The 17,020-nt window shown below is 40.0% G+C and overlaps 1 protein-coding gene across 1 annotated transcript in view; it reads left to right on the top strand.

Annotated features, from left to right (window-relative positions):
- The window catches only part of unc5da (unc-5 netrin receptor Da), a 389,274-nt gene that overhangs the window by 353,732 nt on the left and 18,522 nt on the right, over positions 1–17,020 (top strand). The window contains exons 14-15 of the mRNA XM_034710336.1: positions 7,414–7,644; positions 12,961–13,110. Coding sequence (XP_034566227.1) covers positions 7,414–7,644; positions 12,961–13,110 — 381 coding nt within the window. The remainder of the gene's footprint in view (positions 1–7,413; positions 7,645–12,960; positions 13,111–17,020) is intronic.

The following is a 17,020-nucleotide window of genomic DNA, read 5'->3' as shown; positions in this document are numbered from 1 at the left end:
CACTTACATTCTTGGCGCTAGTATGAAAAAAAGAGGAAAAACTGCATTTAACCCAGTGTCACTGATTGTTGGGCTCTTTTAGTCCACTGTCAATGCAGGGTCTTAGGACTGACAGGTTATTTGCCAAAAACACGAGAAAGTCCACATGTGAAGAAGACAGTTCACATGTGAAGAGGCCAGATCTCTTTTTATTCACTATGTTCCTAGTGGAGGAAAAGACGTGTTCAGAGCGCACTGAGGATCCGGGGACGGAAAGATTTCTCTCTGCCGTCTGCTTCACGCTGTGCATGTGTGACTCCTGTGACCTGTTCCTGACCCGTCATGCAGTGCGCCCACTTGCAAAGCAGCCGCTGATGTGTTTTTTTCCACAAGCGAATATTAATTTTCACAATTGAATCTCAGTTTTTTTTTAATATTCGAATATATATTCGAATTTAGAATAATCGTTGACAGCCCTAGTTCCCGCCAGGGGTGCAGCTCAATCAAGTCAGTCATGTCCTTATTTGGGCAAAAACTCTTAATCTTAATATCTTCTGAAGCGTCGCGTTAGAAAAAAATTCAAAGAGCTACGTACAGGTACGCTGATTTTGTACCAGGCTGTAAACATGTTTATTAATGCTGCAAAGATCGTCTTTTTTGAATTGGTGTGTATGTGGTTTCCGGCAAGCCTCAAGTGGACGCTCGATGAACTGCAGTTTATAACACTTTAGCATGGGCTTCATATTTTGAGACCAAAGGTTGCAGCTTGGGTAAACCCAGTGAGATGTGCATTCCTGTCCTGCTTATAAACTAAATGTCCAGTGTTTTTCACAAGATGCTGCTCTACAGTTTATGTAGCTGGTCCGTTCTGAAACCCTCAGTGTGAGGTCAGAACCTGCCAAGTGTGTGCTTTCTAAAAGATTCAAGACTCCATGTCTATAAATACAGTGTAGTGCTATCTTTGTGATCGCTGCTGGGAGCTTTTTTTTCCCCCTCACAAATAGCTCTCTCAGTAAAATCACACCTCCTGAAAAGTCCTTCAACCTCGCCCTGCAGAGCTACTCCCCGGCCTCACAGAGACTTGTTCAGACATCCGACTTCAATCCAAACACCCTCTATCCATTATCTGGCACAGCGGCAGCACAGTCGACATATCTAAGATGCTCTTTTAATATTTAACTAACCTCATCAAGAAGCTTCGGGGACCTCATCGAGGCGGAGTGACCCCCGAGTCGTGGAGTTTGTGTGACCTTGAAGGGCCCGTGGCTCCCTCCCAGCCTGGTCCCTTCACTCTGCGTGACATTTACACAGATGTAATTTGCCAGCAGCCGTGTTGCACAAAAGGGAGCTATCAAAAGACTGTCACTGATGGGAGCTATATGCCATCGGAAAGGAGAGAAAAGAAGAGAAGGAGGAGAGAGACAGACAGAAAGACAGGCGGGTTCAGAGAGAGAGAGAGAAAGGAGAGGAGATGTTCTCTAAGAAAATGTAACTCTGTGACCCGTCTCTGTCAGAGTGAAATAATGAGCCCTTTATCTTAGGAAGGATGCTCACTCAAAACCTAATCTCTGGAATTAGTAATATAATGTGAGATGGAGGTCTTTCTCCCCCTATGTCTTTGTCTCTTCCCCTTTTTCTCGCTCCGTCTCCCTCACAGTTTCATCCCCATTAAAGCTTGCACTTTTGTACCGCCAGAGTTTGACTCCATCATTTCTCCCCAGCCGCCCGGCGGGGATGAGCTATGTCATGGAGATCCTTCATGTCCGCTGCAGCGCTAATGGGGCAGGTTTAGGAATCCGTGGGCCACTAAATTACCCCACATTGCTTTTTATGCCTCAGCCAGGCCATATGCAGAGGGGAGCTGCGGGTCACAGTTCTGTCTCAGAGGTGATTTAGGGCGGATTGAGCACGAGATGATGAGCAATTGGCCATCGGATACGACTTCACCTCGCTAATCCGTTTTGTCAGTGTTACTGTATCCCCATCTGTTTAGTGAGATGTGCGATTATTCATCTGGCCCACATTCAGCTTCGCACTTTCCCTCATCCTGAATGTGTGCAAGAGGGACAGTTTCCAGTTTACTGTCTGTGTCTTAATAGTAGCTTGTCAGTTCATAAATTTACAGTAAAAAGCAGGAAAAGAGCCCCTCATGGCTTGTTCCATTACTGCTTTGCATTTTATTTTCTTCGTTGGCTTTTTTTCCTTCAGACCTGACAGAAAACACTCAGAAAACACATCCAGCAACAAACAATACGACTCAAATAGCCACAGCAGTCAGCGCCCTGAGGCTGCTGTGGACTTCTGAAACGCACAGTGAGGAGTCTTCAACTGATATTAAAATAGTGTCACTCTTGTACTTATGCCTCTTCATGACCTACATAGTAAAATACGATTTATAAGAGACAAGTTATCATAAGTAAGATAAGTTGGTGTCTGTGCTCTGGTCAGAATAAAGCTGAGTCAGTACTCGTCACTCACCCTGAAGTGTCTCAGTTCAGAGCTCTGCTGGTAAAGTTCGGCAGTAGAGGTCAGACAGTAAGCAGGAGGAGTTTTTTTACTTTTAGATGATTTTCTTTTGACATAATGATTTGTCCTCCATGGCTGATACTGCAGCAGGATTATCAAACAGACGTAAGTTCTCTGCTTCAGACGGAGAAACTCTGCAAACAGGGCTTTGCTAGCTAAAAGAGCAGGACAGGAGGGAGGCAACTAAATGATTCACTGCTCTTTGAGAACAAAAGAGTTACACCGTGTGCTTTTAGACTCACAGTGTCCAGTTTTCTGTCTACTAGTTCTTATTGAGAAAAACAAGCACATGAACGCAGTCAGGTGTCAGCCAGGAGCTCAACTGTGTCATAATCAGTCCGGCGGCGGAGAAAAAACACGCTTGTGGAGACCTGTCACTCAGCCGCAGCCCCCGGCTGAGCGACTCCACTATAGACTGTAAATGAAAATGGACAGCGTTGCTCCGCCTCTACCCGTTGTACGGTTCTGAAGCCTAAAAATCCCGCTCCTGGGTGCAGCCATTGTGCAGCCAGAGCCTGTGAAGCCACTGTAACAAGCTCCGCCCTACAGCGTAGCGTCACAAGACGCTGTGTCTTTGAAGTTTCACTCCACGGCGGCTGTGAATCAAAGGAAACAGGAAGTAAAACCCCGTTTTTTAAACTCTAATAACTAACGAAAAAGAAACTCTTCAGAAAAAAGAGGCCTTGAACACAAAACAGTCAAATACTAACTACATATCACCACAGCATACTGATGGGAGAAACATTCGTACAACGTGTATTTATTTTTTAAAGTTTGACTGCGAGACGGATTTTTGGACCGATACTGCAGCCAGCCACCAGGGGGCAGACACTCCCCTGAAAGCTTCACCACCATCCGAGCCGGATGCATCCCTGCAGCCTGTTGCACCAGCTGTGCATAAGTTGAGTCCTAAGTTAGGGTGTAAAGTCCTCCCTAAACCATACGTTGAAACTAGTTAGTTTGTAACTTAAGTTGTGACATAGTTTGGTTGCACCACGGAGACGTAAGGTTCATCTTAACTAGTAGACAGTAACGTCCAAACTAACCAAAACATTGTCGCAGATATGACGTTTACACTTCCAGCAGCCAATCAGAGGAAAGCACCACTTTTGATGCATTGTTATCTTTCGTGCCTAATCGTCTCAGAACTGACCAACGGCTGAAACAAACTAAAGCAAGGTGATAACTACAGCCTCAATCCTTAATCTACGGTGTGTGTATAATAACAGTGACATCGAGTGGTACAATTATCAACTACAACATATGTTGATCATAGGAGAGCAAATCTTGGTCATCATATTTTTCCAAAGGATTTAATCTCTCGTGGATATCGCGTATATACAGTCTATGGTTGCAGATGTCATATAGCTGGGAGGACCCTCTGTATCTCCTCATCATCCCACTTTTCAAAACGACGCGCCATGGCAGCCGATATACTGTACGGAGGACTTTACACCTACTAGGACCCAAGTGTAAGAATTAAGTTGCAACTTAGGCTTACGTTGGAACTATCTCAGCTGGTGCAACGCCCAAAACGTTAGTAGAGTGTAAACTTCATCCTAAATGAGAATTTACGTTCAAACTAGGCTACGTTTGAACTTATGCACAGCTGGTGCAACAGGCTGCTGGTCTCCGCTGTGTGCAACACCTTTTGAAACATGCTTTAAACTCAAAACACCTCCCTGATAGCTGAACGAAGTATGAAACCACATGATGTTTGTTCCACGTGATATAAAATCGAAACAAAAGAATGTGTTTGAGTAAGTTCTTAACAATCAATTAATCGATACTCGATTTATTGTTGACATTCCAAGTACCTACAAATCAAAACATGACGTCATCACTCTGCATCTTGCAAAATGTCTTAAAATAGAAAAGCAGTATAAAAAGAGAAAACTGTAATTCCATTAATTTGCTTCCACAACAAATGCAAGTTTCAGCATGAGCCACTGACAGTGGGTGATGGTGCTCATGGGAAATGCAGTCTACAGAGTTCATCCGAAGGAGTCAAAATAATATACAAGAAACTACTCATGGTGTCTTTAAACAGATTTCAGAAGTTTAGTGAAAAATAAAAAGTTCAAATTCTTGTTTTCAGCAGTTTTAACTGTTTCAAAAACACAATTACATCAAAGTTCACTGCAAGAGCAAAGCTGTGTCTTGAGTTGAATTATAGATTAATATAAAGCTTCATGTTAAAAAGCATTGACTGTGTCTTAATATGGACCACACGTGTCTTCTCCCGTTGTGAGATGTAACCAAAATTCTGCCTCGGTGGGCCCCGAGCGCTGGTGGAGGCAGGGCGTGAACAGAAGCGATCTGGCTGGTGGAGCCGGGGGACTGACGTCTCTTTGTCTAATCAAAACACACATTTCACTTACAAATCAAACGTCAAAGATCCCCTGGGTCGGTACAGTCCACAGCAGAACAGATTCTTGTGTAAATTCGAAGCAGACACTCAGGGTTACGGGAAGTTCAATGACTCTCGTGTCAGCGTTTGTTATGTTCTCTCTCTCTCACTGTTCCTCCTCGGCTCTGCTAATCCAGGGAAGTGTGCCGCGGCAGCAGCCTGCATTAGTCAACGGAGGTGTCAGTCAATCATCTTTAAACATCAAATAACGAATAAAACCAAAACTCTCTGAAATATTTAACATAAATCAGATGGAGAAGAAGTTACTGTAAGGACAGAGAGGATGTTTGAGGAAAATGTGGTTTCATATTTGATCTAGTATGCTGCTAAGGGCGTGTAGGGACGTCATTATCTGTATCTGTACTCAGATAGAAAACCTGAACTGGATGTGGCTAATACCTGGAGAGGTTTGTTTTCTTGCAACAATTATCATAAAAGATAAGAACAGACAGAATCAGATTACTCTATCTCTTCATACTGAAGTTGAATCTGTTTCTTTCTAAAGTTTTAATGAACTGTCTGCCTGCGATAGCTCCTCCCATCCTTTACCTCTCTTCCTCAGTGTGAGACTGAGTTTCCCTATGAAGACAAACGAAACTACAACTGGGTGTTGAAATGAAGGAAATGAACGCATACAGTGAAAACGAAAGCTCCTAAGCTTCATTATAATGCACTATTAATGTAAACTGAACCATTGATGCCGCCTCCAGTAATGCAAGACAGTGCCGCACGGATACTTTATTAGTTCTGCAGCCTGCTGCCAGCGTGTAGAGAGACAGGGTCCACAATATCTGGTGAATATCTCAAATAATGTGGACTAAATTAAACAACTTTTGACTGGAGCTTTTTTAACACTATGAAATTAATACATCCCACTAAAACTACAGTTTCTTTGTTTTTTCACAGATATGTTTATTGACATTTTGTTAAATGTGAACAACACAAAACATACAGCATACAGACAGTGTGACACACAAGAAGAACAACAACAACACAGATCATATTAAAATTTAAATGATAGAGAAGTGAATACAAATTAATATATTAATATATATATTCTATTAAATGGCAAAATAAATAAGTAAATAAATACATTCAAAAATAAAATAAAATAATAAAATAAAATAAAATTAATTAATTAAATAAATTAAATAAATAAATAAATAAAATAAAATAAAATAAATGCAATTAACAAAATAAATACAATTAATAAAATTGAAAATAAATAAAATAAATACAATTAAAAATAAATAAATAGTTATTGGTCTGTCTGCCGCCCTCAACATCACTTTTGAAAATTGCTAAAATAGGTAATCACCTAATCAGGGATCTCAGAGAGGTCCACCTCCTGCAGATACTTAAAGAACGAGTCCCACATCCTGTGAAATCCCCTCAGGGAGCCTCCCACTAAGTGTTTGATTCTCTCCAGCTTCATAAAGTGAAACATGTCCTTTATCCACAATATATATAGGAAAGGAGGTGGGGGGGGATTTCCATTTAAGCAATATTAAGCGTCTGGCTAAAAGAGTGACAAAGGCCATGAAGGTGGTTTCTTGTAAAACTACAGTTTCTTGGCTTTCTATTGATGTACATGGTGGAGGTTTGACTGAAACGAAGCCACAGAGGAAGATGGTTGGAGCTGCAGAGACTCATGCACAGATGAAATAGATAACTTATAAATGTACTTTCATTTTCAAATATCCAAGTGATGGAGCATATTCGAATTTGAAAAATATCTGTCCATCTCATTTTACATGCCTTTCGAGATTTGGATTCATTCCTACTATCTACCACTGTGGATGTGGTTTGCATTTAATCTGGTTTGAAGCATGTTGCATGAAAAAAACAAGGGCTGTCAATATCAGAGAGCAGAGTGTAAACTTAATCCACCAATAAGCCAACACTTTGCCACAGTTGTCACTTTCTTAGGCAGAGTCCCCGAGCAGAACAAGACTCAAAGGTGGAGCCATCAGAAAGAAAATGTTTTGGTGTTTGTTTTTTTACCTTTCCAAACCTTTGTTCTTCTTTGCAGCAGGAAATTAACCAACAAATGCATGAAGACAGCAAACCAAAGAGTATTATTTTCAATGATTAGGTTGTTGTTGAGGGAATCACACACTTATGTTCAGCCCTCTTTACTCGCCTTTTTACAACCTGGAATATTTTGAGCCAGTGGAGGGGTACTCGGCTGAAAGAGTGTTTCCCTATTGAACCGCAGACTCTCATAACACAGCCTGTATACTTTGTAGCTTTTAGTTTGTGGTTAAAATCCTTCTCCCTCTGCAGATAAACTCTGACAGTGTTTTTAACATTCATAAATCAGCTCCACTCTGTATCGCTGCGAGCCGAATCCTCAAACAAAAAAATCGAAAAACCCCTGGCAAGAAAACCTCCCGAAGCTGTTCTCCTGATTAACCCTAAAATGAACTATTTATGTCTCCCAGCTTTAATGCTCCGAGACTGAATCTCTTCTCTGCTCATGCTTCCTCCCTCTAAAGGAAGTGATGTCAGTGGACGAGGAGAGCACGTCCTGCTACTGTCTACTGGAGGCTCAGAGGTGCCACGTGCTGCTGGAGCATCCAGGTCGCTACGCCCTGGTGGGGGAGCCGCTGAACCAGGAGGCAGCCAAGCGTCTGAGGCTGGCTGTGTTCGGTAGTCCAGATAACAGCAACTCTCTGGGCTTCACGCTCAGGGTCTACTGTGTGGACGACACGCCTCATGCATTTCAGGTAAAGTGTGGAAGATGTACGCTGGGCAGAAACATTGAGATATAACAGATCAAATGTTTTGAACTTGGGGTGGTGGGAACATAATAGTGTATGGTTGCGTTGTTTCACTTCAGACAGGAGATCCACAGCACTCACATTTCAGCAGAAAACACCCTGATACTTTGCAGAAACAAACTTTATTGTAGACCAAAGTGCACTCCTTCCAACTTGTTGAGTGGTGCAGAGTGCAACAATGCAGTATATGACAGGAGAATGCACACAAATCTTGGATATCTATGTAGGTTCTCACTCATCTATTCAAAGCTTGATCCAAAAAGGCTACATGGGTTCATCGTAGTTCTTGGAGATGTTTGACCTCTCATCCATAAAGCTTCCTCAGCTCTAAACTGACCAGTGAATGGAGCTGGTCAAGGCTTACATGTCTAGCTCTGTCCACCTGCTAGTCAAGGATTGAAGAAGCCTTCTTTGAGGAGAGGAGGGCTTCTTCTAGAAGAACTTCAACATAGTCCATTTGCCTTTTAGGGTCAAGGTTTGAATCACAAATATGACAAAGAAACAAAGGAAGTTGTGTTCGGTTCTCTCACTTTGCCTTTAAGGCTGGACCTGACCATCACACACTCATTCCAGTGTTATATACACTACCAGTCAAAAGTTTGGACACACCTTCTCATTCAATGTTTTTCATTCAGTTTAATTATTTTCAACATTGTAGATTAATACTGAAGACAACAAAACTATGAAATAATCTGGTTTTGCCATAATCTGGATTACAACAGTAGTCAAATAGGGCTATCCATTGTGTACTAACCCTACCTCTGAACAACACAACTGATGCTCTCAAACACATTAAGAAGGCAAGTCATTCTACAAATGAACTCTTGGCAAGGCTCATGTTGGTTAGAAACCAGTCCAGGAGACCACTTCAGGAAGCAGACTGAGAGAATACCAAGAGTGTGCAAAGCTGTCATGAAGGAAAAAGGGGGCTACTTTACAGAATCTAAAATATAAAACATATTCTGCTTTGTTTAAGACTTTTTTGTGAATTAAATAATTCCATATGTGTTCTTTCATAGTTTTGATGTCTTCAGTATTAATGTACAGTGTTTCAAATAATTAGAATAAATACAAACCCTTGAATGAGAAGGTGTTTCCACACTTTTGACTGGTAGTTTGAAGTGTAAACATGCTAATATTTGCAAAACAGCTAAAAACAAAGCATGCATTGTCATCAGTTTTGCAGATATTTTTTATGAAAGAGCAAATACTTGGATGCAGTCATACTTGGGAAACAAAATGTTAATGGACAATACTTAAAGCAGAGTTTGACAGTTAGGGCCTGTGTCCACTAACAGCAGTACCCATGCATCTCAGCATTTTAAACACTCAGCATCCACAGCACAATGAGTCCTCAGATTCAGATGTTTATGTAGCTGCACTCACAATGCTGTCAGTTGAAGTTTATTCAACTTCTGGACTACTTGACCGACCCTAAATTCTACTTTTATGAACACTCTTCCAACTTTATAATAATTTGGGTTGTAAATGCAGATATATCTTGAATATCTCTCTAATGGCCAGTTTTTGAACATTGTATTGGCAGAACTGTAATTAGAAGTTAAAGGATCCAGTATTGTTAGCGCTTATCTTGAGCTTGTTATGAATGCCTGTACCAAATGACACAGCTGTGCATCCAACCGATGTTTGTTCACATTTGTCCCAAAACCACAAATGTCAGTGTCACGGTGGTACTAGAGGAACAACAGTCATAATTGAAAAATTTCATGGCACTCTTTTTCTTCATGTCTGGAGGGCTACTTCAGTCTGCAGGGAAGGAGTGGACAGATTGTCCGACCGGCCAGGCCTCCAACAGAATGTGAATATTCTGATCTAAATATGTGATATAAGAAATTTTAATTAGAAGGGTTTGGTGGATGTGTCTGGTGTATTTTTGCCTGGAAGAATTTCTGTCTGAAGATTCTTTTTGCTCCGCTGAAGATCAGCCTGCTCAGTAACATTGCCACTGGGAGATGCTTGATGACTAGCAGACAAAGAGGGACTTTTAATTACAAAGACAACAGATGCTCCAAGGTTGCTTCCCTGCCCTTTCTTTGCGTAATTTAATTTGCTGTCTGTTAATTAAACGTGTTTCCACATTGCATTCCACATGACAAGCATTTGAACACGTTAGTCTGAGACACATCCTTAGACGCCGCACGGGTTCATCGCAGTTGTGCTCTGTTAAAAAGTTTGGCCTTGTTACCCCTACCATATTGTACGTAAACACACACTCCGTTTTGATGGTGCAGTTGTTTGGCACTCTACCTGTGCAGCTAACAAAACTTGGAACTTGAAATTGGATGTAGCTGCTGTGAGCTAATCCACTCCACCTCTCCATCAGACGTGGTTATTTGTGCACTTGCTTCCCTTTTTGCTGGCTTTTGTTTGTGCTTCATACAACAATTAATTTCCCCTGTGAGCTTGCAGCAGGAATTGATCAGGTTCAAGACAGCCTGTATGTTTTGCATTTCCCCTCTCTGTGTGCTCAGAGACCGACTGGATAAGCACCGTGCATACAGGACTCACACTCTAACCCCCCCCCCCCTCCTCCCCTGCATCATCGTCAGGAGGCACAAAATGTAAACACAAACATGCGAGCACACACCAGCACATGCTCACAGCTGTTATTGTTGTCCATAGATCTGGAAATATTACAATATGACGAAGCCGGGAGCCAAAAGTGAAATATTGACAGAAGACTTTTATTTTGATTTTTTTCCCTCTGTTCATGAGCACAACTCTAGCTGCTCTCTTTATCCAATTTTTCGGCTCCAGCAGAGTCAGTTTGTCGCTCCTGCAGTCTGTCGGTTTGATCTGTTTTGTGTCTGGTCATGAGTTGTGAGCAGCGGTGGCTCCTGGGAGGCCGCAGTCGAGCTTTTCAACTTTCGGGGGTTTCAATCACGCTAGATGACTTTTGAAGCTTAAAAAAAAAAAGAAACCAACAATGCACCACACTGTTTTCATTGTTTGTATGGGGTTGATTTTTTTTTTTTTTTTTTTCTTCCTCGTGGTCACAGGGTTTCTCAAAATGTGCAAAGAGCACAGGCAGATAAAAGACGAGGAACCCCCGGGGGGACAAGAAGCACAAACATGGCTTGAAACCCAATAAACACACCGACTAACAGCTCCTGGAGGGGACTTCTTCATTGATTGTTTTTTTTGTTTGTTTGTTTTCTTGTGTTTTTCATGGTTTCTATGGGTGCTAGGTTGGACGTTATTCAAAATTCTGGGGGCCCTGAGGCGCTTTCATTTTTCTGTGTTAAGGGGTGCTAATGTTATCGTAACATTTCTCAAACTTATTCTTAAAACTTATCAACAAAAAATAAGAAAACACTGCTTCATGGCAGCTACATCACTGAGGTCATCATCCTCTGTTTTTTTTCAACTCTGGAGTAAATTTTGCTCCATGAAATGTCACCATATTAAAAATTCAGTGTGACTGCTTCATAAAACACACAGACCAAAATCTTAACTCAGTTTTTAGTCACAGAGGAATCCTCAAATTATGAAAAATACTCACTATTTCAGGTAAAAACTGCACAAAAATAGTTAAGTAATTGTCAATAACTAACAATGTTGTTTATTTTGCAGGGTTTAATGTATATTTTGGACGTTGTTTGAAACTTTGGGGGGTCCTGAGGGGCTTCTTTTCTTTTGTATGGAAAAGGTAGTGCTGAAAAAGCAACATTTCCAAGAGTGAATATAGGAAAACATTTCATGATGATATTTTCCAGCAAATAAAAAAGAATAAAAATTAAAAGAATAGAATGAAATAAGAATAAATAATCAGATAAATACAAAAATACAAATAAATTAATTAATAAAAAGGGTTAAATGTGTCTAAATATAGTGCATGGCTGCAAAAAAATGTCATTTTTCTCTTTAAGGCATCTGTAACTTTTTTACTCAGCAGCACTAGTGATCCCACTTTCAAGTTAGGAGCACCATCTAAATTTAGGAGCAGACACTGAAATAACAGGAGGATGTACTTTGAACACAGTGTTACCTTCAACCTGTGTCCCACAGGCTTTACACTGAACGCATTGTGCCATTTTCATGGAAGAGCCATTTAAAGTCTTGCAACCACTCTTTCTGAAAACTGTGAGCCTTCTTTGACGCTGGTGCACCACATCTTCATCTCCATCACCAACTACAGGAGTTACATTTTCTGCTCTTCTGATTTCACACTAGTTAGCTCTCTGTCACATGACAATGATGCACATTGGAAGGGAGTGATGGAGACTAATCTATGTGAAATCAGCATTGAAAGTTACATGACAAGCTGACGTTTTGTGATGGATTGAACAGAAGTAGTGCCTGATAAAAAAGCACACTTTGCTCTTGACTGACTTCACAACACTGCATCTCTCATAAGGCATCACTAATCCAGCATCAGTCGCAAAGAGGTCGCACCACAACAATCTGCACTCACGCAAATGCTCCAAAATATATTTTGAGGTCACAAGTTTGTCTTGTTATTCTGAGATTATTGAAATAATGGGATCTAAACATAAACCAAGATGCTTTTCTTTTTCTGTTTATTTATACTCTTCATTTATTTACCTTGTTTTCTTATGTTTATCCTCCTTTTTGTGCATAAAGTTTATTATTATTATTTCTTTATTTAATATCTTTTTCTTTTTTTTGTTGATTTTGTATAACATATAAAATTTTACTTGTGGTGAACAAAGAAATTTTTTTTCTCCAATGAACACAATATGCTTCCTTAACTGTCCACTACATTGTGTTTTCTTCATGTAACCAACAGACTAAGACCCAAATTTAGTGAACTGTCACAGAAGAGTCCCCAAATTCTGAAAATACTTCACTTTTTCAAATCAAATAAAAGCAGTTAATTAATCGTAAAATTATCTGACAGTAAGTTTGACGCTCGATTAAGCAGCAAATTGATTCACTTCTTTTAATTTAACTCTTCAACCTAGAAAGAGTTACAGTCGTGCTTCTGTTTCCACGTTATCTCACCAACAGAAGGGACATAAAACCAAAAACAATTAGCCTCAGATTTGTGGGTGTGTGTTTTCTGAGACACGTGTTTATTGTTCCTGTTTAATTATGAATCAACAGAACCTTTTTATTGTACTCTAAAAGCTGAGAGCTGCACCTGTGAGTCCTGGCTTGGTACACTTCGAGCTTATCAGATATATAAAAAAAATATCTAGCTCTTATCTCCCCCTCTCTAACCCCCCGCCCCACCCACCTCTCGGAAATAACAACCCCCACCTCTCTTCATCTTATCAGGAGGTTGCAGTGGGCGAGCGCAGCAGGGGCGGACGGCTGCTGGAGGAGCCCAAAATGATGCTGTTCCGAGGAAACACTTTCAGCCTCCAGGTGTCCATCCAGGACGTCCCACAGTTACTGTGGAGCATCAAGCCTTTCACCACCTGCCAGGTATGCTGTGTGTTACTGTGTGTGTGTGTCGTTAAGTGTAAAGGAATGTAAAGCAGGGAGAGAGTTTACCATATGTGCACCTCAGCTCTAATTTTAGTGGAGCTCCAGATTTGCAGCTTTACTCTTCCAGCTTCCTCACTTACTTTCTCATAAGGCAAGGAAGTTGATGCCACTATAATATCAGTGCATTCTTATTATTCTGAAGCTACCATGTTAGCTTATATCATTAAGACTGTAAATCTCCCACTATATTAAACTCTCCATCCGCCTCTGTCAATGCTCAGACTGTATACAACGAGTTGACGAAGGCCAATGAGCAGGAGAGCCTCAAACCTGCATTTTTTAACAGCCTATACCCTATAGGAAGCCACTTGTTGTAAGAAGTGGTCTAAATGTGTGGCTACAGATAAGAAAGTGACCCAGCTTCTCATTCAGTTTAATAGACTGTGTATGGAGGTAGATGTAGCCTGGTTTCAAAAGTGAAGCTTAAATGAAAATCTGTTCAACCTGCATCCTTTGAAATGGCCAGCAGGGGGCGACCACTGGCACAAAAAGAGCGTGATCGTACATAACCAAAGAGGAAAATTAGGACACTTTTTGCTGGAATTATTACTTCAGTTAACATTTGCAACTGAATTTAAGTTTTCAATTGCTAGTCTAATTTATCTGCAAAATATTAATTTAAAAAATGATGGTTAGGGGCGCCATTAGCCTAGCAGTCTAAGCGTGCGCCACATATACAGAGGCAATAGCAGTCATCGCAGAGGTCGCAGGTTCAATTACAGCCTCGACCATTTACTGCATGTCCTCCCCCACTCTCTACTGCCCATATTTCCAGTCTCTCTTCAGCTGTCCTATCGATTAAAGGCAAAAAATGCCCCAAAAATTATTTTAGAAATAAAATAAAAATTATGGTTAAGCAGATGTGATTTGGGACATTGCTAGGTATCTGAACTACCAACCCTGAACCAAGTAGAGACCTTAGAATCAATTTAAAAGAAGGCAGAGCCTCTGGTTTTCAAAGTGAAGCCAATTTAATAATTGTCTTAAACATGCATCATTTATAATAAGCACTGAGGGGCAACTCTCAACTCAAATCAAACTTTATTTATAGAGCACGTTTAAAACAACCGGGGTTGACCAAAGTGCTGTTCAGATCAAAAGCAGAAGAAATTACAAAAATAACCCAAACAAAGCTAAACATACAATACTAAGATACATAAACACAGTGCAAATAAAATAAGATTGAATAATGTACATTAAAATCGAATTACTCGAGCAGTTGTTGCAAAGAAATGTAGTTATATGTAAGCCTGAGAAATGGCTTTATTGCTAACTTGATTTGTTGACTAAAAGACATTTTTGTAATGAGATTTAGGAGAGAAGTAATAGTTCAAAGTCTTCTTTTGTTTCGCATTATGTTAATTTATATTTAAAGGTCCCTTTCAGAGTTTAAAGAGCGTTGCTTCCTTTGATTGACGAAAAATGTGCACAGCCAACTCTAAACCATAACATGGAGATGTTTAACTTTATTTAAGAAGCAGACAGAGCCTCCAGTTTTAAATTCACAATTGCCGTCAACATGCATTCTTCCTCATGACCACAGGGGGCACTCTACTTGGAGCAAAAATGTGTTCAGTAAAGGTCTATAAGAAAACGAGACCTCTCCTCACCTCAGGAAACATTTCCTTATTGAGTTTATGGGCTTAATGCAAAGTCTGAAGTGTTTTTAAAACATCATGAAGTTTATTTTTAGATGTTTGTCCTGTTTTAGCTCAAATGAACTTGTAGCTACTGTTATTGAGATTTCATTACCATGAACTATAGCAATGCATGTCCTCCCCCTCGTCTAAATTTAGTCACAGCTGGCTTCAAAAGACCAATACGACCCCAGCCTTAATGCCACACTCCAAAGCTTCAGAACAGGAAATCCATCAACCAACAGACAACACCGCCATGGCTGCTCCCACTTCACATACACAGTCTATAGTTTCTCTATTACCGCTCTCTCTCCTCGCCCAGTTTCCCTTTCACTTACATGGTCACATCAAAGCTGCCGCAGAGGACAGCAGCAAGGGCACAGCAGGAGATCACTGAGGCTAGCTATCTCACCCACACACACACACCCCGTACAATATTAATTATGACCACCAGGCATACACACACAGACACACACACACACACAAAACTTCCTAAGGGTCTGCATGCTGCATGTTCAGCTCTGCCCTATGATGTTTAGCCCAGAAGAGACATCCTATTAGCAGAATTAGCCCACCATAGCGCCTCCAGAATTGCAACAAGGGATTTTTTTTTTTTTAGGGAGTGGGAGGAGCTTAAAAGTGAGGTGAGGTTCCTACAGAGAGGAGAGGACTTTAGGCTTCCAGTCAGACACCACTTTCACCTTAAAGAGGCTTTTACAAGCAGCTGTCCTGCCTTTTGATGGATCTGAAGAGGGGATGATTCATCTGTAAAACAGTGTTTTTGACCCGTTCTCATCACGTCTCCGTCTGGGTCACACAGCGGTTAGAAATGGGAGATAAAATTGGCCTCGTAGATGCCATTTTACACCAAAGCTTCTTTTGTGTGATTTATCTGCTGCCACTTTTAGGGCGAAGTATAGTGCAGTTAAATGGAGGTACTTCTGTCCTCATTCTGTAAACACATTAGTGTATCTAACAGATTAGCACTCACAAGAATAATGAAGGCATATTTTGATAGTAAGAATTCAGAAAAGTCAATAAAGAGGTAAATATGACATGGAGAGACTGAATTAAGGGCTTCACTGGAAAAAAATGCCCCTCCAAATGTATTTGAAGGTACTTTTACCTTGAAATAAGCAAAGAAATCTGCCAATAGAACAAGTGAAAATTTGCTTGTTAAGATTTCTTAAAATAAGACGTGATATTTAGAAAACTATGATCTTAAAATTAGCAGGGAAAACTTATTTTAAGCATTACTTTACCAGTGTTTTAAAGCTTAGTGTCTGGGAATAAGACAGGAATGATAACATTTAATATTTTTTCACTCAAAAAAATTGATTTCACTTCAACTTCTTCAGTTGAGATATATTCACCTTAATTTGAGTTGTATTATAGCGGCACTTCTCGAGGTTTAAGATCATCTTGTACTTGGAATAAGATGACAAAGTTTAATTTGAGCATTTTGATATAATCAGAATCAGAATCAGCTTTATTGGCCAGGTATGCTTGAACACACAAGGAATTTGACTTAGGTAAACTGTGCTCTCTTTGTACAAGGTATAAGAATAAGACATACAAATAAAAAGAAATATATATATAATAACAATAACATCAGCTATAAATACAGAAAGAACAACAAATAGGCATGACTAATATGTACAGGCTAAAATAATATGATGTAAGACAATGATATAATGTCTTCTCATAGTGAGCTGGATATACTAATATTCAGTCGTGTTGTTTTTTAGGAGAAGCCAGCTGTGCTCTAAAGAAGGTGTTTCATTTTGTGCATGTAGTTCATGTAGTTAAGGATGAATATTTTTATCTGATTTAGAAGGAACAGTGCCTGAAAACTGAAACCCACCCTTTAAAAAAACACCTTTTCTTCCTTCCTTCTTTCTTTCTTTCTTTCTTTCCTTCTTTCTTTCTTTCTTTCTTTCTTTCCTTCTTTCTTTGTTTCCTTCTTTCTTTCTTTCTTTCTTTCTTTCTTTCTTTCTCTTCTTTCTTTCTTTCTTTCTTTCTTTCTTTCTTTCTTTCCTCTTTCTTCCTTTCTTTCCTTCTTTCTTTCTTTCTTTCTTTCTTTCTTTCCTTCCTTCTTTCCTTACTTCTTTCTTTCTTTCCTTCTTTCTTTCTTTCTTTCTTTCTTTCTTTCTTTCTTTCTTTCTTTCTTCCTTTCTTTCTTCCTTTCCTTCTTTCTTTCTTTCCTTCTT

Source organism: Notolabrus celidotus, chromosome 19, assembly GCF_009762535.1.
Source record: "Notolabrus celidotus isolate fNotCel1 chromosome 19, fNotCel1.pri, whole genome shotgun sequence".
Classification (NCBI taxonomy): domain Eukaryota; kingdom Metazoa; phylum Chordata; class Actinopteri; order Labriformes; family Labridae; genus Notolabrus; species Notolabrus celidotus.
This window is presented reverse-complemented; position numbering and strand designations above follow the sequence as displayed.